Below are 27,173 nucleotides of genomic sequence, written 5' to 3' on the forward strand. Positions count from 1 at the left end.
TTTTAGTTTGTTTGTTTTTTTTAAATATAAAGACCAACTCTTCTGTCTGTAGGACAGTGATGTACTGAGAAAGACCTGCTTCATCCACCATCGACTGCATTGTTCAGTCCATAAGTTTTAAAATTCACTTAACCTGCTTCTGCTTCCCCTCCCCCCCAACCCATTATGTAACCAGACTCCTGTCCAATGCTCTGAAAGGAAACCACAACTGGCTTCCTTAGAAAGTCCAGTTTCTAATTCACCAAGGAATCCTTGAATAGTTTGGATTTGCTACAGTCATCACAGTCTCCTTGTTCTTCCTCTGGAAAGCGGCAGCTGCAGGCATCCTCCTCCTGAGTCGATTGCTCAGGTGTTACATTCACTAAACAGAAAGAGACGATTAACTTGAATTGCATTTTTTAATCACTCATATTTCATTTTCCCTCAGCAGGAACTGTATGGTGTTAACAAGTTCTTCAGAATTGTTCTCTTCTTTTCCCTGAAATTGCCTTTTTCTCCAAAGATATTTCCTGGTAAGTTAGTCTATTGTGCTTTGTTTTCTTCAATGCACAGGAGGCTCTCATTGAGGTGAGGAGAGCTGGCAGCATGGAATCTCCAGATTTCAGAGAACAATATTGCTTTCCCCTGTAGATTGAATTACCACTATTGGCACCAACTTTGTGGATTTATTCTAATCCATATATGAAACCTATCAGATGCAGGGTTGATCTTACTCGTAATTTCTTTCATGAAATTTCTACTAATGGAAATAACCAGCAGAGATTTAAATATACACACACAGTCAACTGCTGTTTGACTACAACAGCACGTGTACATGCTTAATTCTACTTTTCTTACCCATCCCATGAACGTCTCATGGTTCAAATATCTGATTTAATTTTCAGCTGATAGTTCAAAGTGTGTGTGTGTGTGTGTGTGTGTTTGTGTACACACATGTATACATACACACACTATATATAGTTTAGTTTAGTTTAGTGCCAACATGGTAACAGTGTACCCAGGTTCAGCCCTCCAAAAAGCTTACAATCTGAACGGACAGCAAATATAAACATTTTCAGGACCAGCTTCAGAAACCCATGTGTGTCTGTATGTCCTTCTCCTAACCTTTTGCCCAGTGGTTAGGGCACTTGACAGACCACTTTGCATCATGAAGAGAGAAGATTCAAGTTTTCATAGCCTGCCTCCCAAGTAAGTGCCTTAATCACCAGCCTATAAAGTCATTTTCACTTTCTCTTTGGCCCAATGAATATTTAAGTAGTTAATACGTAGTGGAACAACTTCAACAGGAGAGATTGAGAGCAACACACAGAATAGCCTATAGCCTGGTCCTTCAGATGCTCATTTGGGAGGGAGGAGATGTGAGTTTGAGTCCCTGCTCCACAGTGTGGATTCAAATGTGGTTCTCCTCCATCCCAGGCAAGTGCACTAAATCACTGGGATAAAGGTTAAAAGGGGACAAACATGGATGGACACACACACACTTATTCTGACAGAAATTAAACAGATGATCCAACATAGTCTCTTCCAATTTGCATACAAATTCTGAACATTTTCTGAACTGAACCAATTTTTTTTCTGATTTTTAATTTGCTGGCTGACTCACAAAAAATAAATTACTCACCCTGTTCCAGTCACTACCAAATTCCAAAGGGCCACGGGAGACCACCTTTGTAACATTTCTAAAGCCAATTTCCTCTCAACAGCCTGTTTTTGTTTTTTATTTTTAAATAAAAATCTAAAACCTAGTTTTCTTTTCACAGTGTAGTGACTTTCAAAGAACACATTTAAGTTCAACTATGCTGCTACTTTTTAAGGAAACTCTTAAACCTGTATTCTTGCCTGCTTGCCCACTACTAGGAAAAGGAATTTGTAGGTAGCATGTCTTACTTTTCTTGAACATAGCAGGTAGTTTCTTTTTGTCGCAGATGCTGAAGCACACATACAAAGGTAGCAGAAACATTATACACACCACCACAGCCCCAGTAATAGCGATGCCGATGGTGACCACCTGAAGATCCTTCCCTAAGAAGCAAAACATTCCTTAAAAATGATTGCAGAACAAAGCTCCCCTGCAATGGAAGCAGCTGGATTATTTGTCCCTGAACAGCTAGAGCTACTTTTCTTTTTGCTTCTACTGCTCAGAGTTGCTGCTGCTGGACCAATCTGTGAGACTGGAGACAAATAAAAGGACCCTTGAGTTCAGTTATAAGCATGAGAGCTATAGTTTAGCTAATTCCAAGACAAGCTGTAACTATTTCACTCTAACGGGGAATTATTATGCAATAACTCACCTTGTACATGGATAGGGACTATGATGGAAATGGTGGCTGGAGTCATAGTTTCTGAAGCTTGTCCACAAACCACATCACTCCTATTAGTCCCATTCACCAGGACCTTATCTGGAAGGCATCTTAAATATGTTTAAAAAAAAAAAAAGAAAGATGTATGAAAATGAATTAAACCCAGACCTCAAAGCTATAATCACTTGTTTTTTTAAAAAAGTACTTACTTTGTCCATTGTCTGCAGGGACCATTGGTCTGATTGTTAAATGTCCCATTGGGACATTTTTGGCAACCTATGACAAATACAAAAGTTACCATTTATATAAATTGAAGTTTAAAATGGTGCAAGAGACATTATTGTACAGCTGATCAAAAATAATGGTGCATTTATATATCAATTTTCATCATCAATGGCTTGTAAAAACAAAAATGTGAGGATCAGCACAGTTCTTATATTAACTAAAGTAAGTATTTTCATAAGTGGCTTTCATTGTAAACAAGTTGCTTGAGGCCCCTGAACTGGAAGAACTGACAGAACTAATTCTGTTAATGTATTTCAAGATTCTGAAGAGTCAACTAGCATCCTATGAACTGTGCCCCAAGGCCAGAATATTCTTGCTATTCCAGAGTTCTGCAAGTATCTTTTCTTTGTCACTGGTATTCTAAAGGACCAAGGCCTATGTTTCTGACCCTACCAAATTCACAGCCATGAAAAATGCATCATGAACCGTGAAATCTGGTCTCCCACCATGAAATCTGGTCTTTTGTGTACTTTTACCCTATACTATACAGATTTCACAGGGGAGACCAGCCTTTCTCAAACTGGAAGTCCTAACCGAAAAGGGAGTTGCAGGGTTGTCACAAGGTTATTTTAGGGAGGTCGTGGTATTGCCACCTTCACTTCTGTGCTGCCTTGAGAGCGGCAGCTGTTGGCTGGACACCCAGCTCTGAAGGCAGCACACCTGCCAGCAGCAGTGCAGAAGTAAGGGTGGCAATGCCTTACCATGCCATCCTTACTTCTGCGCTGCTGTTGGCGGCGGCTGTGCCTTCAGCGCTCTCCAGCAGCAGCACATAAGTAAGGGTGGCAGTACCAACCCCCTCACCCTACAATAACCTTGCGACGACCCGCCCCCGCCCCTACACACACACACACACACACACACACACCCCTCCATTTTTGGTCAGGAACCCTACAGTTACAACACTCTGAAATTTCAGATTTAAATAGCTGAAATCATGACATTTATGATTTTTAAAATCCTATGACCAATAAATTGACCAAAATGGATTGTGAATTGGTAGGGCCCTACCTATGCTAATGGAGTTTTACTGAGCTAACGGACCAGCAAATAATACAATAAGGCCTCAATTCTGCAAACAGTCACATGGTCTTTTCTACTATTATTAGCACCTAAGAGTTTTACATAGAGTAATGGGACAAAGGCAGCCTTACCTTCTTCAAGAGGCTCTTCACCTACTGCACAGTTTTCTACACATTTAGAACAGTCTTTTCCAAAACAGCGATGCCCATCCTTACATGCACATTCTGCATCCACTGTTGGAGAACACTCCCTTTTATATTTGAATTTTCCTGTAGAGCAAAAACAGATATCCCATATTGGCACTCACTCCTCAAAGCAGCTGGGTCAGAAACAAGCCCATCCTAGTAAAACATCATAATAGGGAGCTGTGATGAGTAGAGGGACCTCTTGCCTGATTTTCTTCAGAGGATTCAAGCTGAGAGTGCAGGCCACAAAAGTGCAATGGATACACCAAACTGATTTTCACTTTGGCAATTAATTTTTTTTTAAAGTTAACTTTTTTTTTCTCCTTTTTGGTAATACAGGGGTATCCAAACTGGGCCCAGCTGAGGGCCTTATTACAAAAGCCCTTGTGACAGCTAGGTACCAAATTTTTGCTCACATACTTAATACAGTCACAAAAATACAGCCATGCACTTCTGACTCACACAAAACAGGAGCTGGAGTATATTAGCATATCTACCTTTCCACAATTTTATTTCCAAGTGAACCTTTGCATGGGAGAGAAGGTGGTGGCGGAAAAGACACCATACATAGATATGCTGTTTAAATGGCCCATGGACCTAGACATCATTAATCATCATGTACCAAGAGTGCGCTTAGCCTAGCTTCCAAGGCTAAACAATTCCATTTACAGCTCAATGTCTGTGTACACTACATCTTGCTATGCTCAAACACCTACTAGAACAGGGATGGGCAAGCTATGGCCCGTGGGCCGCATCCGGCCCACCAGCCATTTTAATCTGGCCCTCAAACTCCTGCTGGAGAGTGGGGTCTGGGGCTTGCCCCGCTCCAGCACTGGCTCAGGGTCAGGGGTCACTCCAGGCAGCACCAGGAAGCAGCGACCTGTCCTTCCTCCAGCTGCTACACGTAAAGGCAGCCAGGGGGCTCTGCTCCACACACTGCCACTGCCCCAAGCGCCACCCCACAGATCCCATTGGCCAGGAACCTCAGCCAATGGGAGTTGCAGGGGCGGCACCTGCAGATGGGGCTGCACACAGCAGAGCCGCTGACCCTGCCTCAGTGTAGGAGGCGGAGAAGGAACATGCTGCTGCTTCTGGGAGCTGCTTGAGGTAAGCAGCGCCTGGAGCCTGCACCCCCCACAGGCCCCAACCCCCCGCCCTGATCCCCCTTCTGCCTTCCAAAGCCCTCAGTCCCAGTCCAGACACCCTCTTACACCCCAAACCCCTCATCCCAGAGCCCTCACCCCACTGCTTCTGCCCCAGCCCATACCCTGAACTCCTCATTTCTGGCCTCTGGAGCCTGCATCCCCAGCTGCAGCCCACACCCCAACCTCAATTTCCTGAACATTCACTGCCCGCCATACAATTTCCATAGGTAGATATGGCCATCTGGCCAAAACGTTTGCCCACCCCGTATTAGGTGGACCTGTCGGGGCAGCAGTTTAGGGAGCCGGGGCTATAGAAAAGGCAGCACTGTACCTTCACACCTGCGGCATGTGGTGCATGTCCCCAGTGCACTGGCCGTGGCGGAGAAAGTGCCCCTGGGGCACGCGCGACAAACGTCGTCTGCGCTCTTCCCACAGTCTGCACAGCTGAGGAACGTGCCTGCGAAGCAACCGGAGAGATTGGCTGGCTCTGGCCGTGATACCAGGGCGCTGCTGCACGCCCAGGGGCCAGCCCCAGCCGGCTCAGCAGCCCTCCCCGTCCCGTCCCGTCCCGTCCGTCCGGTCCCGCGGAGCCGCGCTGCGGCCCCTCGCTGCGCCCAGGCACTTACCGGGCGGGCAGCGCTGGGGCAGCGCGGGCGTCGCCGCGGCCGGAGCCAGGCTCAGCGCCAGGATCAGCGCCAGCAGCGCCGCCGTCACGAGAGGAGCGTGGCCGCGTCCCATGGGCTCTACGGCGAGAGGCTGCTCCGGGGTTGCGCGTCTCGCTGCGTCTGAAAGGCAAGACACCGGCCTGAGCCGCCGCTGGGGAGAGTCAGCCAGAGCCAGGCCGCCGCGAGACCCCTGGGGAGAAACCCCGGGGAGAGCCCCAGCGAGCGCCGAGCCGCCCGGACCAGCCGGAAGCCCGGAATGACCCCGGATGGAGCCAGCCGCGCAGACCAGGCGCCTCAGGCCCCCTCCGAGCAACGGCCACGGCCTTACCTGCGGAGCTGGCGACTCCTTCCCGGCCGAGCGCCTCACGGACTGTCCCGGCGCCGGGCTCTGAGCGGCCCTTGTGTGACCGCCCCCGGGGTGCTGAATCACCGGCTGGCGGGGGCGGCTCGCGGGAAACCCCCACGCGCCCCTAGGAGCGCGAGGCCGGGGTCGCACTCGCCCACTCGCGAGCTCTGCGCGGCTCCAGCGAGGGTCTTATGAGGCAGCCGTCTGCGCCTTTCTCCCGGGCTTAGCCGCAGCTTATCCGCTGCTCAGAGCCACTCTGCCCCGTCCACCCGCAGATCTCAAAGCGCTCCTCTCGCCCTTCCTGTCACTCCGGCACACGTAGAAGTCTGGCCTCCCCGGGGGATTTTCGGATGAACCAGCCTCAGCACCGGTGTTTTTTTTTTGTTTTTTGTTTTTTGTTGTTGTTGTTGTAAAATCCCCAGAGTAGCCCAGCTATACAGAACAAGAGCCTAATGGCAGGAGGCTCAGACACCAATACTATGTCCTTTGGCTTCAGCTTACCTCACCTCACCTTACTATTATTTGTAGTATCAGAGCACCTAGGAGTCCCAGTCTTAGACCAAGTCCCCATTGTGCTAGGTACTGTACAAAACAAACTAAAAAAAGGCAGTCTCTGCTATTGACAAATTGGCCCTCCCATACATTGGGACGCTATGAAGCTTCCCTAAACATAAGCGAGAACAGGCGGTATCCTGGGTTAACTAAAAGCTACAACCTTGCCACACTCTGAAGTACTTGCCCAGATGAGTTTACATATATCAGCCAATATTATAAAAAATCTGTTCCTAAAGATAGGTTCCTAAACACATATTCAATAATTCATTGATGTAAAAATTCATTAACGCAGCTTTAAGGGAATCTGGTAGTGTCATGTGCCTTCTACAACCTCAAGTTCAGCAAAACTCAAACTTCTGAAAACAAGGAAATGCAGAGTTAAGGTATGTGCCCACTAATCTTCTCTCTGCCTCCCTGGAGCTAGCAATAGCTCCTGGAAATCATCTGTATACATGATAGCTGCATTTGCTATAGTAGGGTATAGTTGTATTGACTAGTGGAAGGATTAGTTGTGAATGTGATATGAAGTGATCTGGGAGGGTGTGTGTTTGAGCCCCTTTCCTGATCCATGTCTGTGTGATCAATGGAAAGAAGTGCACGTGTACCTTGAGAGACTCAGTATGCCGTACTTCAAGTGTGTTGTGTAGGTTGTTAGTAGCAGGGCACAGGGGTCTTTGTGCCAGGGAACTGTCAGCAGTTGGATGGGAAATGAGTGTTGTCTGTGATTTTAATGAAGGGTAAGTGAATATAGTGTTAGATGGCATTGTAGGTAAGGGTGAAAGTGTTGTAAAATGCACTAGATGTGGTGATTTTTCAATGGAGTAGGTTAAGTGTTTGAGGGTAGGGCAGATGTAGATAGCTCCAGTACAATGTACAGGCAAGCCTGTGGGTGTGTGTATTATCGATATATTGTAGCATCACTCAGAGAAGGCAGAATTAAAGTTGAATGGGTGTTAAACTTGGTATTTTCTGGTTTTCAAAACTTTAAGGTAGAGTTCTGCTGAACTCGACGATCTAGAAGGGCATGAGATACCATCAGGCAACTTTAACTCAGCATTAGTTACATTTTTTGTCAATGAATTTCTAGTTTGTTTTTTTTTAACAGAAAGAGAAACGTTGATAGGAGATAGTGGTCATTTAGGCAGTTGTAATTATGTAGGTGTGCAGTTCGGACACTACTGTGGGCAGGTAACAGGAATTATAATAATAATAATTAATACCTATCTCTTTCATAGCGCTTTTCATCAGTAGGTAGCAAAGGAGGGAAACCTCATTATCACCATTGTACAGATGGAAGAACTGAGATGAAAGAGAGATGAAAGGGCTCTACATAGCCATCTGCAGCATAGGAGGCTCATAGCTGTGTGGAGTTGCTCATTCATCTCAATGTGATGTTCTCAGCTGAATAAGAACACTCCAGGTAGATAATGCAGCCCAAAACTATAGCTCTGAAAAATTTGAGCTTTTCCAATTATCTCAGTGGTGGTATCATATCTACTCCCCAATGCCAGTGCTTGAGAACCTGTGATACGCATCGAGCATGCCCATTCTCAACTACTCACCCCAGTCTCAGCAATGTGTTCTTGGTCCATGCTCCCAGCATGCCTGTTCTTACCTGGAGGTAGAGCTTCCCCGGATACTAGCTCACATAATTGGACAGGGAGAGGGGCTCAGAGCCCTTTAGAGCAAAATGGGCCCTCAGATCCTGATTATCACATGGGGACCAGGAAAAGGGGCTCTGACCCCGAGAGGGACCCAGCCCCCCAGATCCTTACTATTGCATGGTGTGGGGCAGGAAGAGGAGCCCAGACAGCTCCAGAGAGGCAGGGACCTCCCCAGATCCTAATCACATGAAAGGACAGGGAGAGAAGCTCAAAGACTCCATAATGGCAAGGTCCCCCCAAAATCCCAGCACACATACAGGAAGGGAGAATGTGAGGCTGACAGGCACCCTTTGCCCCACATCCTCCTGCTCTTTCTGCCACTCACCTCACTCCTCCCAGTGTCCCATCTCTGCCCTCCCACTCCCACTGACAAGAGCCCCCAATCCCAAATTTGGATCACTATTGGGGAAGAGTAAAAATGGCTTTTGTAAAGGGATAATGTGGACAAGGATGATCCATTGGATATAGTATACTTGGACTTTCGGAAAGCCTTTGACAGGGTCCCTCACCAAAATTTCTTAAGCAGATTATGCAGTCATGGGATAAGAGAGAAGGTCCTCTCATGGACTAGTAACTGGTTAAAAGATAGGGAACAAAGGGTAGGAATTAATGGTCAGTTTTCAGAATGGAGAGAGGTAAATAGCGGGGTCTCCAAAGATTTGTAATGGGACCAGTGCTGTTCAACATATTCAAAAATTATCTTGAAAAAGGGGTAAACAGTTAGGTGACACAGTTAGCAGACAATATAAAATTATTCAAAATAGTTAAGAGACAAGGTGGGGGAGGTAATATCTTTTATTGGACCAACTTCTGTTGGTGAGAGAGATGATCTTTTGAGCTATCCAGAGCTCAGCCTCAGGTCTGGGAAAGGTACTTGGAGTGTAACAGCTAAATACAAGGTTGAACAGATAGTTCAGTCTAAAGCTGACTGTGAAGAGTTACAAAGGGATCTCACAAAAGTGGGTGACTGGCCAAGAATATGGCCAATGAACTTCATTATTGATAAAGGCAAAGTAATGCATATTGGAAAACACAATCCCAACTATACATACAAAATGATGGGGTCTAAATTAGCTGTTACTGCTTAATAAATAATCTGTTAGTCTTTAAAGTGCCACCGGACTCCTTGTTGTTTTTGCTCAAGAAAGATTGTGGAGTCATTATGGATAGTTCTCTGAAAACATCTGCTCAATGTGCAGCGGAAGTCAAAAAGCTAACAATGTTAGGAACCATTAGGCAAGGAACAGATAATAAGATAGAAAATATCATAAAGTCACTATATCAATCCATGGTATGCCCATGACTTAAATACTGCATGTAGTTCTGGTCAGGGATGGCCTTACAGGAGGGTGCCGTGGTCAGGGGGGTGCCGTCTGAGTGTGGCAAGCCGGGCCTGGGCTGCCAGAGCTGGGGGGGAGCCCTTGGCCAGCTGGGCGGGGGGTAGGTGATGCTGCTTGGAGCTGCCAGGCTGGCGGGGATGTACAGCCAGCAGGGCTTGCCCCTTCTTGCGGGCACAGTAGTGGCTGCACACCTGCTGTCCTTCTTGGTGTTTGGGGATGTAAGGCCAGGGGAGTCCCCGGGCTCAGAAACTCCTCCTTGTTGAGCCTGCCTGGCCCTCACACCTCCACCCCACACTGCTGTTCACAAACTCAAAGAAAGGATGCCAAAATACAAGTTCGCCCAGGGCACCATTTTTCCTAAGGCCAGCCCTGGTTTTGGTCACCCCATCTCAGAAAAGATATACTAGAATTAGTAAAAGTACAGAGAAGGGCAACAGAAATTATTAGGGGTATGGAACAGCTTCCATATGAGGAGAGAGTAATAAGAGTGGGAATTTTTATTTTAGAAAAGAGATGGTGGGGGGGGAGGAATATGATAGAGGTCTATAAAATCATGAGTGGTGTGGAGAAAGTGAATAAGTAAGTGTTGTTTACCCCTTCACATAACGTGCAAACTAGGGGTCAGCCAATTAAATGAATAGGCATCAGTTTTAAAACAAACAAAGAAGTACTTCTTCACACAACACATAGTCAACCTGTGGAACTCCTTGCCAAAGGATGTGAAGGCCAAGACTATAACAGGGTTCAAAAGTGAATTAGATAAGTTCATGGAGGATAGGTCCATCAGTGGCTATTGGTTAAAATGGTCAGGAATGAAAACCCAAGCTCTGGGTGTCCCTAAACCTCTGATTGCTAGAAATTGTGACTAGATGACAGAGTTTGGCTCTCTCGATTAAAGTGCCTTGTTCTGTTCACTCCCTCTGAAGCATGTAGCACTGGCCACTTTTGGAAGACAGGATACTGGGCTAGATGGACCATTGGTCTGACCCACTATGGCCATTCTTATGTTTTTATACTAATCCTACTGCATACCCCACAGGAGTCACAGCAACTTTTAATGATATCTGAGGAAAATGTGGATTTTAGAGCACTTAGAAGTCATCCGTTAACCAGAAAGGAGTTCTTAAACATATCCTTAAATTCCATAGTTATAGTTAAGGATAAGTGCTTTGCTGAATCCAGGTTTATGTGGTTTGCCCAAAATTATATAGCCAATTGTAGTTCTAGAACAGCCAAGAATAGAATTCATCTCTTGAGTACCAGCTCAGTATCTTAACCAGAAGAATACCCCCTCCTCTCAAAATATTTGCAGGGAATAGGAAAAAGCAATGAATGATCATAGATTACATAGCACTTGAATGATGTTGAAGTGTTTCATGGTATAAAGCTACCTTCCATCTCTTGATTTTTGTGATAAACTCATTTTGATTCAAATTTGGTTTTTCTAATTTTCACAGTGGATTTCTGTTGCTTCATATTCTGTACTTTACATATGTATCTTAAATATAAATATAACGGGGGACTTCTTTTTTATTATTATTCATATCCAGGCACTACCTGGTGTAACCCAAAAAGAATTAACTATTCTTTCTTAATGAAATTATCCAAGTGAATGGTACTTTTGATCGTGCAGTGTCAATCATTCCTCTGCCAGTGAAGCACGATATTGTGATAAGGATGTGAAGGACCTTTATCCAAGTGTAATTTGAAAATATTTTCTGTAATTTCAACCTGTTTGTAAATGCCCTTCTTATTATGTCCGTTACAATGACAAATCAGGTACAAAAGTATAACATTAGTAAACTTTATGCCTGAGATTTTTTCAAAGACACAGGGCTTTTGGACAATCAGTTCTCATTAATAGTAATTGGGCATCCAGATTCATTAGGTGGCTTTGAAAATACACATTTTTGGTACCCAGATGCATGTATAACCTGCCTATCAGTATTATATATAGGGTGCTGCCAAAATAAAGTAGCTTCCAGGCAAGAACAAGGTATGATACAGTACACATTGTGTATAGTTGATACAGGGCAGCGTTTTGCTATGAGTGTTTGGCAGATTGTGCAGACTGGGAAATCCCATGAACTGCATCACAGAAATTCAGCTGTGGGAGTGTTAATCACTGTATAGGTTGTTAACAACCCCCATAACATTAAAATTATCACCATGAATTCTAATCTGTCCTCAAATGAAAAAAAAGTGAATACGTCAGAACTATGATCAATTTAACTACTACTGATCTCAATTTCTGAATGACATTTTGTGGGCTGCAATGTGACCTGTCATGCAGAAGTGAAGCAGCTGATTTCCCATCACTAGCTTTAGCACACTTTTTCTGTGCAAGGCAGCAGTATGGCAGACTTAAGTGCACTGTGACAGCAAAAGAAAATAAGATTTAATTTTTTAAATTATATTTACATATTAATTAAAGATAAAGTTGTTACAGAACCATCACTGTTCATCATGTTTAGATTTACAAATTTTGTATAGCTTAATGTGAATACTAATAATAATTTACACTTACTACTACTCTGCTCAGAATAAATTCTGACATAATAATACTTTCCAATTACATCGTGCTCCTTAGGTTAAATTCTGCCCTGATTTTCAGTCAGTGGGGTTGGTCCAATAAAAGATATTTCACCTATTTTGCCTCAATCAATGTGGTATAAGTCTGACCTGCAGAACTTGGTCCTATATCTTGAAAGTCCTAAGTGTTAGCCAACTGAAAGGAAAACGCGAAAGTGCTGTATAAATATTAACCAACTTGAAAATTTTCAAGTCATTGATTTTTCTAGGAAGCTTTTTAGCAAGATCACTCTTCTTTTAAGGAACTGAGAAAGGGGATGCTTCTTAGAACTCCTGGGCTAAAATAAAAGTTTATTTAACAAGTCGTCTCTCTCATAAAACAAGCACCTGTTTACACACACACAAATTTGGATCCATCATGTTGTTTGGTTTCAGCTGTTGTTCTGAGCTCAATTAATGGTTTTCAGACTATTGATCAATTGGAAGATGAAAGGGATGCCACAGGGTAATAATAGAATGTTTACAGAAATACTTGAACTGAAGAGAGGAGAAAATCTGCTTCAGAAGAAACTTTAGCATCAGGTTCTTAGAGGTGGTGGATAATGCTATATTGATATCTTTTCTGGAAGGGAGGATTGGCATGGCCCTATATTAATTCCCCTAGGGCGAGATTAGTTCTGTCTTTTATTAATCCCCTGCTGGAGTGGGGGATTAATACTGACCCTACTGCTGCTAATGCCAGGGTGGTGCATACCAGTCCACTACGGATTGGGGGGGTTCTGACTAATAATGATGCCAATTTGGGGGCAGTACATACTGATCCCCTATGGATGGGAGGGGATAGTGCTGATATTGATGCCAATTGAGGGGGATTGTGGACTGATCCCCTATGGATTTTGGAGGGATTGATGCCAGTTTGGGAGCAGTGCATACCAATCCTTTATGGATTGGGGGCAGCGGTAGTGCCCAACTCGAGGGCGGTGCCCAACTCGAGGGCGATCCCCTGTGGATTCGGGGGAGGAGGAGGACACTACTGATGTCAACTCGGGGGCCAGGCGGACCGGTCTCTGTGGATCCGTGGGGGATTAGGGCTGCGTGCTCACCGCCCAGCGGGAGCGGTTGCGCCCCTACTTTCCGCTGGTGAGCTAGCGCCCCCTCACTGTCCCCGCCCTGGGGGGAAAGAGGAGGGCGCCATCAGCGGAGCCGCTCTCCGGTTGCTTGCGGCAGCCCCTCACGAGGCCCCTATTGGGTCTCTGGGCCGTGGGCGGGGCCGAGCAGCCCCCACCCTGCTTTGCAGAGCCCACCCTGACTCAGCGCTGACCCAGCCAGGGGGCGGGTCTGCTGCTGCGGAGGTGGCGTGACGCCCGCCCGCCCGTGACGTCACCGTCGCCCCCCGTCCCCTCGGCAGCAGGGCGGCCTGCGGGAGAGGCTCGAACCTCGACTTGTGAGCGCCCCTTCCCCTACGAAAGGTCACCGCCTTCCCTCACAGAAGCCAGCCGTTATCACCCGTATCCGTAAAGGTCACGACGCAGAAGCACCGCGTCACGCGGGGTGCCCCGAGCTCAGGCGTCCACCTGAGGCATAGCTCTCAAAGCCCTCTCAGTCTGCCTGCCCCCGGCGCCCGCTGAGGGTGAGGCCCAGGTTAGCCCCCTTCCCTCCCTGGGCCTTGACATCTGTTGTAGGTCCCTCCCTGGCAGCACTGCCCGTGCCGGGGGGGCGTGGTTGCACCTTCTGGCTGATGCAGCTCTCTTGGCTGGAGGCGTCCCTGACCAGGAGTTGGATGCCGATGGAAAGTGACACTAAAGCCCAGCGTGTCAAGCAATAAATCAGGATTTTATCTTCATGCATGCCCATTATCAACACTGGGCCCTGGTTGGCAATCCAAATAGTGCTGGCTAGAACCCTCCTTTACCAGGATAATTGCCTGTCAGCATCCAGTACCATTTTCCCCCCGCGCATAGGTTAAATTCTCATCTCTTTTCTTCTTTTAACGTTGGCAGGGTGGGAGGGATAGTTCAGTGGTTTGAGCATTAGCCTGCTAAACCCAGGGTTGTTAGTTCAATCCTGGAGGGGGTCATTTAGGGATGGGCCAAAAATTGGCGATTGGCCCTGCTTTGAGCAAGGGGTTGGATTAGATGAGGTCCCTTCCAACCCTGGTATTCTATGATACTGGTATGCATTTAATGCAAGGTTTTTCATCATTTCCATGGAACACTTTTGATATGGGTTTGACGCATATCAAAGGAGTTTTATGGAATGTCTCATTAGTCTCTTTGAAGGCCTTCCACAACTTTTAGAGACTGTTTCATTCCCATGCAAATAGAAATAGCCCCTCTTCAGGAAGCCTATTAGAAATACATCAGTCACAAAGCATAACTATGAAATATTAAAATTAATATTTATATACCAGGTGCAGTTCATATTAGGAAAGGTAGGCATTATCAGATAGACTTATCCTTGATTGTTCTTTGTCCACCCTCCCCTGTGTTTACTATCTCATTGGGTCTCTCATTTTTAGTTCTAACTGGGAAAGGAGTTCTTTTGTGTGATTGGCTTGATTGCTGGGGGGGGTTGTCTTTTTGGCACATTCTCTGATAAAGATTAGTTATATGTTGACAAGCATATTAAGTTAAAAAGAGAAAATACTATAAGTTGTTTCCTTTTTCCCCTAATTTCTGACTACATATTCATGAAATATAATAGTCATCGTTAATATTTAGCCTGGTAAGTTCTTTATCCTTTGCATTTATTTTATTGTGCTGTGCTGAGATATCTGTTCATAGACACTTTTACATTTTATTAAATAAAATAAATGTTATCATCATTAGGGAAAGAGTATTTCCAAACCCTGACATAATTGTAACTGATATCAGCATCAGTAAAATGCCTCCTCACTTCTAAGCAAAGGGGTGAAACATTTTCATTCCTTGTGCCAAATTTGTCTTAATTTGTCCTTTCTTTTCTTCACAACCAGGTTCTTCTCTAGGTGTAATCTTTTACTTTTTTTCAGGCACTCGTTTTGATTCTTTTACATGGAAATATTGGTGACTTTGAACCGTTTAGTACTTAAAAGTCAGGTTTCCTTATTACTTACTTTCCTTTGTGCTGTGTTTTGGCAAGAAATGGGTTAACAAGAAGAGCTTCAGGGGGTGGTGTAGGACTGTTCCATTTATCCTGGAGGGAGGACAGAGTACTTCAAGCAGAAATTATCTGTATTGTACTATTTTAAAGCAAAATGCTAAGTTACCAAATGCATCTGTCAGAGCACGACAAAAAAGAGGAAGGTCTGAAAGCATATGAAATCGCAATAGCCAGCCTGCAAAGCCTGTGACATCAGCATGCTTCCTGCGGCCAATAAAAGGCCCCTCCAGGATGGAAGCAGGTTCCTTCTGCCTGTCTGCCTGCCCCATAGGTAAGGAGCTGCTTGGGGGTTGCGGGCTTCCAGGTTGGGCTGGAGCTTTTCCTTGGTTTTCTTCCCCATGAATATCAGCGTTTTTGCCACATTGATTGTCACCGAGCCGCTGCCCTGCAAAGCGGAGCCGCTGCAGGCCCAGCGCGTCTGACAGGCCGGGAGTGAGGCAGGCGAACGTAGCCTGGTGGGACGCCAGGGTGCGAGCCTTAGTCCAGGCTGTTAAGGGCATTCTGGAGTCTGAAATAGCAGGGATGTGTCTGGGGTCTGATTGAGGGCGTAGGCTGATTACAAACAGCCGTCCTTGCCTGCGTGTGCCCATGTAGGTTCAGGGACTGACCCGTCTGTAGTTTCATCCGCATGCCTGTGGCTACAAATCTCTTTAATATCTCTTCTTGCTGGCACTGTGGTCTTGATCACTCTGCAGTATAATTTTGTGCTATTCCTCTTACTATTTTTGTTTATAAATTCTGAAAAATAATCTTGTGCATCCAAATGCCCCATCCCCTAAATTTAAAAATAGCTGTTGGGACATAGATATTCAGTCTAGCTTGGCTGAGTTCATAAACCATTAAAATATATTTATTTTCTGGCTCACGTATAGTATTTTTCCCTTCTGCATTTGGGTTAGTGCCTTAAAAGGACACCATCTTGTCTCCAGCTATCCAGGGGCTGCCTTTCCTATTTGCATCTGTCAGCAGTCATTGGTCCCAGAAATGTTCATTTACCCATATAAGGAGGAGGATCTTAACTTACTGGCTGCCACTGGAATAGTAGGAGGTGCCTGCACAAAACTGGCACCATGAGACTACAGAGAGAGCTGCATAATAGGAGACATAGGCATGCATAATCAACCTGCTAAATCAGGGATGGGCAAACTTTTTGGCCTGAGGGGCACACCTGGATATGGAAATTATATGGGGGGCCATGAATGCTCACAAAATTGGGGTTGGAGTGTAGGATGGGGTGAGGGCTCCAGCTGAGGGTGCAGGCCCTGGGGTGGGGTGCAGGAGGGGGCTCTGGGCTGGGACTGAGGGGTTCAGAGGGTGGGAGAGGGATCAGGGCTGGGGCAGGGGGTTGGGGCGTGGGAGAGGTGCAGGCTCTGGACGGCGCATACCTCAAATGGCTCCCAGAAGCAGTGGCACATCCCCTTCTGGCTCCTATGCGGAGGTGTGGCCAGGCAGCGCTGTGCGCTGCCCTGTCTGCAGGTGCCACCCCTGCAGCTCCCACTGGCCACAGTTCATGGCCACGGCATGCACGGAGCAGGGGAAGCTCCAGACCCCACTCCCCGGCTGGAGTATGAGGGCTGGATTAAAATGTCTGAAGGGCTGGATGTGGCCCTTGGGCTGTAGTTTGCCCACCCCTGTGCTAAATCAAGGACTTGTTCTGAGTAACTTGGCTCTGCAATCTCCATGAATAATTATTATTTTTATTCTGGTAGCACCCACAATGTGCTAGGCACTGTACACAAATGCCCACAGAGGAAGACATAGAGCTTACTCCAAAGAATACAAACAAAATGTGTACAGCTTCCATATTTAAGTAGTGTGTATATATACATGAACCATGCTTGACATCTCTTCAACCTATTTGTTATTAGTCAATTTCTTGTGAAAATGAGTTTTGCAGATTCTTGTGGATCTTTTGAAGAAAAGTATCAGCTCTTTTATTTTAGTACTCCCTTAGTCACACAGTGCCTGGAAGTTCTTGCTATGACTACATGAGTCAATTTACTTGCTCAGTGGATTTGGTACTTAATTGGCAGAAAATAAAACTCTGTAATAAATTAGGATTTTCTATACTAAATAAGATCAGAGGTCAATTTACTGTAGTTTAGTATCATGTCTCTTGACAGCGGCTGGATACCACATATTTCAGAGGAAGGTGCAGTGGACAGTTATTCCCTAAATCTGCCTATAGGGGAAGCTTTTTCTTAATTCCATCCACTGGTGGCTGGTTTGTGCCCTGAAACAGGAAGGTTTTATATCCCTCTTATTCTGTCTATTGTAACTGACCATTCTTTACGCGTATAAACTAATCTAAAAAATATTCTACTAAACTGTTGGCTTCAGTGGTATCTTGTGATAGTGAATTCCATAGCAGAAGTATGCAATGTGTCTTTTAAAAAGTATTTTTATAGGCTCCTGTGCAAAGATGTAATGGTAGTTAAGTCCATAGCAGAGTGGAGGAAAAGGCAGTTCTTTGGCCATGTCTTTTCTGAATGTGTACAGAAAATGGTTGTTGCTCACTAATCGCTGCTATTGCTGAAGAAACAGAGCAAAGCAGAGAACAATAAAATTAAGTTTAACAAATCCTATTCCCCCAACCTCCAAATTTGTCTGGTTGACTGTGCATAACATTTTTTTCTTATAAAGAATGCCCAGACTGCATGTGCATTTTTTGGGTGGAAACCCCCTTACTGGAAAAAACTCCCTGCTGAACAGAGTGGGTGAGTTGTGAAATGCCTCCATTCCCAGTGGTCATCGATATTGCCATATTTCTGATGACCCAAAAGTCACTTGTAAGTTGTTTTTAACAAAAGATTTGTCATATAAACATGAATTTAATATGTAGTTTATGTGCTGAAGCCACAAGATTAGTTCCACTTAATAGTCTTCATTTAAATTCTCTTGAAAATCTTCTGCCCATTTAGTCTTTTAAATATCTATTTCGGAGACTAACTTTTAAAAAGAATCTTCCTTTGTTCTGTTCAGTCACTTCAGGGCAGTTTCTCCACCCTCCTCCCCACAGAGATTGGGAAATCCCAGAAAATATATTAATCAAACATGTGAAGACATGGGTAGAATCGTTACAAATCACAGGAAACTCCTCCTGCATCATGCTTTCCAGAAACTAAATACCAAATATGGGTTTAAAATATAGTTTAAACCCTTCTAATAAGAGTTGTAAACAAGACTTCAGGTGGGAGTCAATAATCTCTCTACCCATCTCTGTGGGTGTGCACTCTGAAAGCAAATCTGATGTTCACCTTAAACATTAATACTGGCAAATATATATTGTATAACATTCTTGGGCTTCTCTTCCCAACTCTGGGCTGATGCACTGTATCCCATTGGACAAGTTGTTTAACCTTTCTGTGCCTTAGTTTCTCTTGTAAAAGTGCAAAACAGTATTATTCTGTGGTGCATTTTGCTATTGGGCAACATTTGAATAAGGCACAAGAATTGCCCCTCTCTCTAAGAAGAGGCTTTTATTGTAAATAATCTGTTAGAAACAAAATGATCTAGGTCCTTCATAAATTTCTTATGATGCAGTATGGTAGAAATATTGGCTTCTTACAAAAATCAGTCGTCACCACATGACAAAGTCTAGGGCAGTGGTGCTCAATTACGGGGCCTCCAAGGTCGCTGAGGCCCAGGGGAGAAAGCTGAAGCCCAGGTCCCTGAGCCCTGCCACCTGGACTGGTAGCCGAAGCCTGAACAATGTAGCTTTGTGGGGGGCCCTGTAGTATGGGGCCCCAAGCAATTGCCCTTCTTGTTGCCCCCTAACACTGGCCCTGGCTTTTATATGCAGAAAACCAGTTATTGTGCTATAGGTGTGCTGGGGAGTTTTTATAGCATGTTGGAGGAGGGGGGCGAGCTCAGAAAAAAAAGGTTGAGAAACTCTGGTCTAGGGGATTCACCCTCTAACAGTCTCTCTTTGTTCCTCAAGCAGACTATTTGCTTTGTGGACTCTGGAAGCTTCAGTGTAGCGGTGGGGGCCAGTGAAAATCAGAAGTACACCTTAAAGCTGTTAAAACATGGCCTCAAAAAGAGCCTTAGTGATTCTGGCTAAAGGAGCAGAGGAGATGGAAACTGTTATCCCCACTGATGTTATGAGAAGGGCTGGAGTGAGTATGATAACCACTAGAACTTTTTATGACCATTTGTTAAAACCAAAGATATTTACCAAGTATTCTCACCTTGAATCAATCCTCAGTGATGGAGAGATTGTTTTATTCAATGGGCTCCGGGATGAACATGCAACTGGGCCCTTTTATTTGTGGTGTGAAAGACAGATGCTCACTCATAGAAACAAGTATTCATTGCTGCAGAATATGAATTCATAGATTCAATAGGCCATAAAACATACCTTTTAGAAAAGCATCCAATCTTGATTTAGAAATTGTCAGTGATGGAGATTCAACTATTGGAACAATTTACCAAGGGTTGTGGTGAATTACTCTCATTGGAAGTAAGGCGTAAATATATATCAATCTGAATCTGGCTAGCTCCACCTTCCAGATATTGGATTGTGTTATATCTTTCTCTGATAGATTGAAGAGCCCATTATCAGATTTTTTTTTTTTTTCCCCAAGTAGGTACTTTACAGATTTCAATCAAGTCGCACCTTAATCTTCTCTTTGTTAAGATAGATTCAAGTAGCTCAATCTATTTATCGCTATAAGGCATCTTTTCTAATCCTTTAATTTTTCTTGCGGGTTTACTCTGAGCCCTCTCCAATTTATCAACATCCTTCTTGAATTGTGGTCACTAGAACTGGACGCAATATTCTAGCAATGGTCATAGCAGTGCCAAATACAGATGTTAAATAACCTCTCTACTCCTACTCAAGATTTCCCTGTTTATGCATCCAAAGATTGCATTAACTCTTTTGATCGCAGCATTGCACTGGGTGGGATTATCCACCACAGCTCCAAAATCTTTTTCAGAGTCGCTATTTCCCAGGTTGGAGTCCCCCATTGTGCAAGTATGGCCACGTTCTTTGTTCCTAGATGTCTACATTTACATTTAGCCATATTAAAGTGGTTGTGTTCCAAACAATGTAAACACATTTACATTGTGAACCTAGTAGTGACTAGGGCCAATATTTAAGTATCTATCATCCTCTCAAAATATATGCAACTCCTGTGTTAGAGGAGAGAGTTTTCTTTTTTCTTGGGAAGACTAGACCCCTTCGTATACATCAAGCTAATGACCTTGATCATTTCATTCAAATCTCTCCTTGAAGCTCTGCTTTCAGCTAGCAGTCTCTCACTTACCACCCGTAGAGTGCTCCCTATTTATTACTTGTGCACCTGCAAGTATAGGCAATAATCCAATCTTGATCAGGTGCAAGAGTGATAAATAAGATTAAAAACAAAACTGCAAAGTGAGAATTTAAATGACCAGAATCTCAAATCTGTGCACATGAAACAGCCAAAATAAAATGCTACCTCTCTCCTTCTTTTTCATCCCATTAATTTGTTCACTCCCTTGTGCTGGTGCTCCTTAGGGCACAGATCTTTCCTTATTTTATACCTAAAGAGTGCTGTGCACATCTGTGGAACTGTGACCAAGTAGCTGAGAGTCAGGAGTCTGGAGCTGAATAAACCGATTTAGAGAGTGTCCTGTGAACCAGGACCAAAAAGATAATGGATCATTTAGCAGGCCTGCTTAATCTGACACTACTTTAATCTAGAAACCTGTGGAATGCTGGATTATGTGATACAGCTGTTAGACTTTCCAGATTCCAAATAACTAATCTTACTGCAGGTACTTCTCATCTAATTTTACTTTTGAGGTGGAAAACCTTTGGTTTTAGTCTGATTCTCTGCAGCTTCTACTATTGCTTGGTTTAAATAATCTTTTAAACAAAATATACCTCTGCATACTACTTCAGAATTATCATCTGCACCCCCTTAAAGCAGTGCATTTTGCTGTTGTAATGGTGTCTGTTTTTCTGTCAGATCAAGGTGACTATTGCAGGTTTAACAGGAAAAGATCCAGTGCAGTGCAGCCGAGATGTCTTCATTTGTCCTGATGCCAGTCTAGAAGATGCCAGAAAAGAGGTTTGTCATACTGACTTAGCATAATGCTTTACAGGACCTTCTTCACAGATTAACAGTGGACTTGGAAGGTTATTAGTAACGCCCAGTTTGACTGATTGTAGCAGCATTGCACAAACCCAGAGACGCATAATTTAATTCTCTCCCTTCTAGTGTTGTCCTGCAACACAGTATCTTAGTTTTGCACAATTTTTAACATTCTGTCCAGGTATTTGACTTGGTAAAATGTTTAACTCCAAGCTTTACTGTGCATGTTACCCAGACTCTCTGACAAAATAGCATAATTTGGAACAAAAGAAAAGTTTCTGTTCAGGATGGAAGTGCTGCTTAGGGAGCTTTGCAGCATAGCACCTATTAGCACATTGCAGAGCTGCCAATCACACTCTGGAGCACTAAACTCTCCCATCCACAAAGACTTATTGTATAGGCAAAGTTTGCCTCAAATCAAGTTTCTCCAGCAGTTCTTGGCCTGGTATATGGAAAATGAAACAGTGTTTTTCTAGTAACTCCATTAAGTGAAATATTTTGGTCGCTCATCAGACTTCCTTTTGAGTAAAGAGCCTTTCAGAAGCAGAAAAGGTACAATTCCTCTGCTTCTCATTTTAGTATGTTTTAACAGTCATAAAGACAAACTCTCCTGAGTGAATGTTCATGCTCCTCTTCTGTAGAATTCTGCTAAGTAAGCATTTCTTTCTTTGTTTAGGGGCCGTATGATGTGGTGGTCCTGCCAGGTGGTAACCTAGGAGCTCAAAATTTGTCAGAGGTAAAATCATAAAACCTGAAGATAATTCACAGGCCTGCCCATATATCTGTAAGTGTGTTGCTTATATTCTCGCAGCAAATTCAACCCAACATTTAAAAAAAAACAAAAACACAGTAAGCTGTGCAGCTGCAGTCTTAACCAGGATTATCCAGTGTAAAAATGGGGAAGTACTCTGTTATATAAACTTGTAGTAAGGAGATGCAACATGTTGTAAATGATTATTGAACAGGATATAAAGTATTTTGATGCCATAAGAAATTAGGAATTGCCATACTGAATCCAATTTAAGGTTCATCTAGTCTGGTATCCTGTCTAGCAGTGGCCAGTAGCATCTCCTTTAGTGGAAGGCATAAAGACTAAGGCTGTCAATTAATCGCAGTTAACTCATGCGATTTAACTAAAACAAAAAAAAATTGCGATTAATATTATTAATCAGGATTAATCATAGTTTTAATTGCACTGTTAAATAATAGAATACTAATTGAAATGTATTGGATGTTTTTCTACATTTTCAAATATATTGATTTCAATTACAACACAGAATACAAAGTGTACAGTGCTCACTTTATTATTATTTTTATTACAAATACTTGCATCTGACTCAGATGATGAAAGTGAACATGTGTTGATCTGCACTGCTTTGGATTGTTCTCGAGTAGAACCCATCATCGGCATGGATGCATGTCCTCTGAAATGGTGGTTAAAGCATGAAGGGACATATGAATCTTTAGCGCATCTGGCATGTAAATATCTTGCAACGCTGGCTACAACAGTGCGATGCAAGTGTCTGTTCTCACTTTTCAGGTGAAGCATTAGCTCCTGCAAATGTAAACAAACTTGTTTGTCTGAGCGATTAGCTGAACAAGAAGTAGAACTGAGTGGACTTGTAGGCTTTAAAGTTTTATATTGTTTTATTTTTGAATGCAGTTATTTTTTGTACATAATTCTACATTTGTACATTCAACTTTCATGATAAAGAGATTGCACTACAGTACTTGTATGAAGTGAATTGAAAAATACGTTTTTGTTTTGTTTTTTTACAGCACAAATATTTGTAATAAAAAATAAAGTGAGCCCTGTACTCTGTGTTCTTTGTTGTAATTGAAATCAATATATTTGAAAATGTAGAAAACATCCAAAAATACTTAAATGGTATTATTCTATTATTGTTTAACAGTACAATTAATAGCAATTAATTTTTTTAATCACTTGACAGCCCTAATAGAAAACCCTCATTAAGCAGATGTGGTTAACCCAGCAAATTGGTCTCGTCTCTCATAGTTAACAATTGGTTTAAGCCCTGAAGCATGAAGTATAATATAACTTCCAAAATGTTACTTATGTTGATAACTCTGGATATTCTTAATATCCAGTCTCATTTTGAATCATTTTGAGTTCTTGGCTTCAGCTACTTCCTGTGGTAAAAGTTCAATCATATGTTGTGTGAAAAAGTATTTCCTTTATTGGTTTTGAATTTTCCACCTTTTGATTGACTGTTCCCTGTCTCATAACACTAAAACAAAAATTCCTGATTTACTTTCTCTACATAATTTGCTATTTTTTTGTATTTATTACAGACCGTGCAGCATGATTTGTGGGTGTTTTTTTTTTTTTAAATAATTCCTTAATGTAATATTATTTCTTTGTGCAGTCTCCTGCTGTGAAAGACATTTTAGTGGACCAGGAGAACAGAAAAGGCCTAATTGCTGCTATTTGTGCAGGTAAAGTAATGAACTATCCTGTATTGTAACCTATTTGGCTGCTTTAAAGGACTGTCTGGGCAACTACCTACTTTAGCAAACTCTTTCAGTACTGTTGTGTCCCAATAGCTCAGTAGCAAGAGTAAAATGTAACATGCATAGTGTTCAAATGGAGGGGGGGAGAGGAGCTATAATCTAACAAAGTGAAATGCAATATATAGGGCCCTACCAAATTCACGACTGTGAAAAACTCATCACGGCCATGAAATCTGGTCTTTTGTGTACTTTTTACCCTATACTATATAGATTTCATGGGGGAAACCAGTGTTTCTCAGACTGGGGGTCCCAACCCAAAAGCAGGTCACGGGGGAGTCACAAGGTTATTGTGGGGGGGGGTCATGGTATTGTCAACTTTACTTTTGCACTGCCTTCAGAGATGGGTGGTCAGAGAGGGGCAGCTACTGGCCAGGCACCTAGCTGTGAAGGTGCTGCCATGCCAGCAGAAGCACAGAAGTAAGCATTGCAATACTATACCATGCCACCCTTACTTCTGCACTGCTGCTGGCGGTGACTTTGCCTTCAGAGCTGGGCTCCCAGCCAGCAGTTGCTGCTCTCTGGCTGCCGAGCTCTGAAGAAAGCACCCCCACCAGCAGCAGCGCAGAAGTAAGGGTGGCAATGCCATGACACCCCTACAATAACCTTGTACCCTCCCCACAACACCTTTTTTGGGTAAAGACCTCTACGGTTACAACACCATGAACCTTCAGATTTAAATGTCTGAAATCGAGGAACTTGTGATTTTTTTTTTTTTTTTTTTTTTTTTAATCCTATGATCATGAAATTGACCAAAATGGACCATGAATTTGGTAAGGCCCTAGCAATATACTAGGGTGTTCTATAAAATACGTGCTTACACTAGCAGTCTCTCTGCCAGGAGCTATGTGCTGGCAGTACACAGTCAATATAAATTTCTCAGACATAAAATAATGTGGCCCTCTGTTGCCCTTTAGCTTTGGAGAAAAAATTGTAAATATAAGATTACAGATTCACCATTCCTCATCCACATGGCAGTGGTAACGAGAATTATCCTTGCCTGGCTTGGCTCCCTAAACTGACTGCATGACCAGGTATCTTATTCGTTGCTTTATACAGTGCTTTGAGGTGTCTGAGGTATGAAAAGTAATATAAGCAAGTGCCAGCTCTACTAGTTGGACTCTAGCTGAAGTGGTGGTCAGGAAAAGACTTTGATAAGTGATTTCCTTCTGCCTATTGACATGTATAAAATGTATTTATTTAGTCTAATCATAGGCATTTTTGGAATGCCTCTTTCACTTTTTTGTTTCTGATATGTCTTTGTTCTTTTGAGTGCTGTGGAAGTACAGAATGTCATTTAATTTGCTATCACTAGATTTATCGATGGCTTATCTCGGGCACCTGCAAAGTTCTGAATTTCCTCACACCTGGGGGACAGTAGTTTTCTATTTATGCTCCTGCTTTTGCTATAAACAATCAAGATGAATTTTCAACAGTTCTGTAAAGAACACCATTCATAATGATGGAAGTTCACTTGAAAAGAGTCACTGATTTAAATATAACTGTTTGCAAAGCAAATTTCTAGCTGAATAATACAAGTTGTTTCTTTCCTGGAACTGGCCCATGAATGAGTCAAACTTGAACAATAAACAGAAACTGGTAAATCTTATTTTCTGGAATTCCCATAATGGTTTTTTCCAAGTCATTTGTTATACAACTTTCTGCCACATTCCTTCCTCAATTCAGTTCAAATGGGAAGTGTTATCTCCTCTAAATGCTGGTATTACAAATAAAAAAGTTACAGCTCCTAGCCCATGATTTGGCTAAGATATTGTACGTTAATACCCTTCCTTGGGCAGTTGGCACACAGTTGACTGTCAACTGTGAGGTTTTCCCCAGAATATTTGTAATTAATCCTTGTTAGCAGCTCTCTGTTCAGTGTCATATTCTGCCTCTTTTCCCCAATTTAAGCAGATATCCTAGCAATAAGACTGACTTGTTGTAGAAGATGGGAGTCAAGTACAGTGATCACTTAATCTGCAAGACAATAGTTTTTATTCAAAGATTTAAAACTAAATAACTTTCTGGGTTTTTTTTATGTATGTTCTCTCCCATGGAGGATTGATTTTGTTTAAAGGAAATGTAGGACACCATGTACCTGTATCTCTCTGCTGGGGCCTTGTATTTACTCTTTTATAGTTCTCATGTGGGCTTAGACTGTGTATGCATCCATGCTAGGCCTCTCCTAGGTTTTTGTGAGGCTCATTCTTTGAATGTTTGTTGAAAAGTACCTGTCTCCAATGGAGTTTACACTAGTGACAGGCTCACTTTGTATTACTTGCAGGTCCCACTGCCCTGCTGGCACATGGGATAGGGTTTGGGAGGAAAGTTACAACACACCCTTTGGCCAAAGATAAAATGATGAATGGAGGTAGGTATAAATGTTAAAAGGCAAATGGACGTGTTAAACTTGGCATTTATCTGTCCTGAATACTGTGGAGGAAATGGATCCACAGACCTATGCCCTTCAGTATTACAACTGGCCAGAAAGGAGTGGCGGGGAGGCCTCAACAAAACACTGCTAGGAGCATTTTCCTCTCCTACTTGAGGCCTGCCAACTCTCCCCTTTTTGAATTCTTACTTAAAAAAACCCGGCAACTAAACTGAAATGGTTCCCTTCTTACCTTCCAGAAACCCAAGTTGTCAACGGTGATATTTGTCTCATGTAACAAAGTGCTGTGATTTGGGGAAGGCATGTCATGTATGTTTCTCATTGCACTTTCTCACCACTAAATGGAAGGAGGTGAAGAGAGTGTAGCAGAAAAGGGGAAATATGAAGGTGGGAAGGGTATCCACCACTTCTCTCCCAGAGGGAGTTTGAAAATCTCCTAACAGCATGTTTATAGAGGTGTTCTGTGATTTCTAGAAATACCCTGAGAATTAAGAGGCACTCTAAATCTTTCTCAGAGTTGACGGGCTTTGTTATCAGGGTATATGTTGGTTTAGGGTAACTTAGACTGTCGCTCTGGGATAGTCTTTTGTTTTATTTTCCTTATTGACTAGTGTTGCAAATCCATACAGCACTACAGCGCTGATTAAAATATTACCTGGTGTCCTGTCTAAGTACGGTAAGTTAGTCATGGTCAATTTGAACCATGTCCCTTCCTCCTCCTAGAGTGGGATCCAGGTAAGGTCATAGTCTTCCATTTGGCACTAGCTGTTGGCTTCTCCAACACTGGGATTCGTTTCTAAGGTGAGGCTTAGTTGCACGTTTTCACCTGGAGCCAGTTATGGCCACTAATTCCTAAGCTTTTAGGAATAATGGCCTATGCTGGAAAGATGACCTGCTTTATGCCAACACTCTATATGGACTTTGCACTGGAGTTAGCACTATTATTGCTAAGGGCCTCATACAGATATACAGTCCTTTCACCTGTCTTGCA

The 27,173-nt window shown here is 43.3% G+C and overlaps 2 protein-coding genes across 4 annotated transcripts in view; one reads left to right on the top strand and one right to left on the bottom strand.

The window, feature by feature from the left end:
• Positions 1-6,154, bottom strand: TNFRSF9 (TNF receptor superfamily member 9). The gene is made up of 8 exons (XM_038376391.2): positions 5,929-6,154; positions 5,562-5,720; positions 5,267-5,392; positions 3,737-3,874; positions 2,510-2,576; positions 2,292-2,410; positions 1,888-2,022; positions 1-361 (listed from the first exon to the last, which is right to left on the bottom strand). Exons 2-8 carry the CDS (start codon positions 5,671-5,673, stop codon positions 234-236), a joined length of 825 nt encoding a protein of 274 aa, XP_038232319.1. The 5' UTR covers positions 5,674-5,720; positions 5,929-6,154; the 3' UTR covers positions 1-233.
• Positions 4,813-27,173, top strand: part of PARK7 (Parkinsonism associated deglycase) — a 23,754-nt gene continuing 1,393 nt past the window's right edge. The window contains exons 1-6 of one of the 3 annotated variants that reach the window (XM_038376395.2): positions 4,813-4,897; positions 19,122-19,296; positions 21,136-21,237; positions 21,938-21,997; positions 23,649-23,718; positions 26,075-26,161. In XM_038376395.2, coding sequence (XP_038232323.1) covers positions 19,207-19,296; positions 21,136-21,237; positions 21,938-21,997; positions 23,649-23,718; positions 26,075-26,161 — 409 coding nt within the window. In that variant the 5' untranslated portion in view covers positions 4,813-4,897; positions 19,122-19,206. Of the gene's footprint in view, positions 4,898-13,437; positions 15,769-19,121; positions 19,297-21,135; positions 21,238-21,937; positions 21,998-23,648; positions 23,719-26,074; positions 26,162-27,173 lie in introns of those variants that run through there. The other 2 variants (XM_038376393.2, XM_043500028.1) reach the window with 2 other exon arrangements.

The sequence above is a fragment of the Dermochelys coriacea genome, chromosome 18 (assembly GCF_009764565.3).
Source record: "Dermochelys coriacea isolate rDerCor1 chromosome 18, rDerCor1.pri.v4, whole genome shotgun sequence".
Lineage (NCBI taxonomy): Eukaryota > Metazoa > Chordata > Testudines > Dermochelyidae > Dermochelys > Dermochelys coriacea.

Coding starts and splice junctions, on each gene's coding strand:
- TNFRSF9 (XM_038376391.2), bottom strand. CDS start 5,673: ATGGGACGCGGCCACGCTCCTCTCGTGACGGCGGCGCTGCTGGCGCTG. Junction 3,875..5,266: donor CACATGCCGCAGGTGTGAAG/GTACAGTGCTGC, acceptor TTTGCTCTACAG/GAAAATTCAAATATAAAAGG. Junction 2,411..2,509: donor CCCTGCAGACAATGGACAAA/GTAAGTACTTTT, acceptor AACATATTTAAG/ATGCCTTCCAGATAAGGTCC.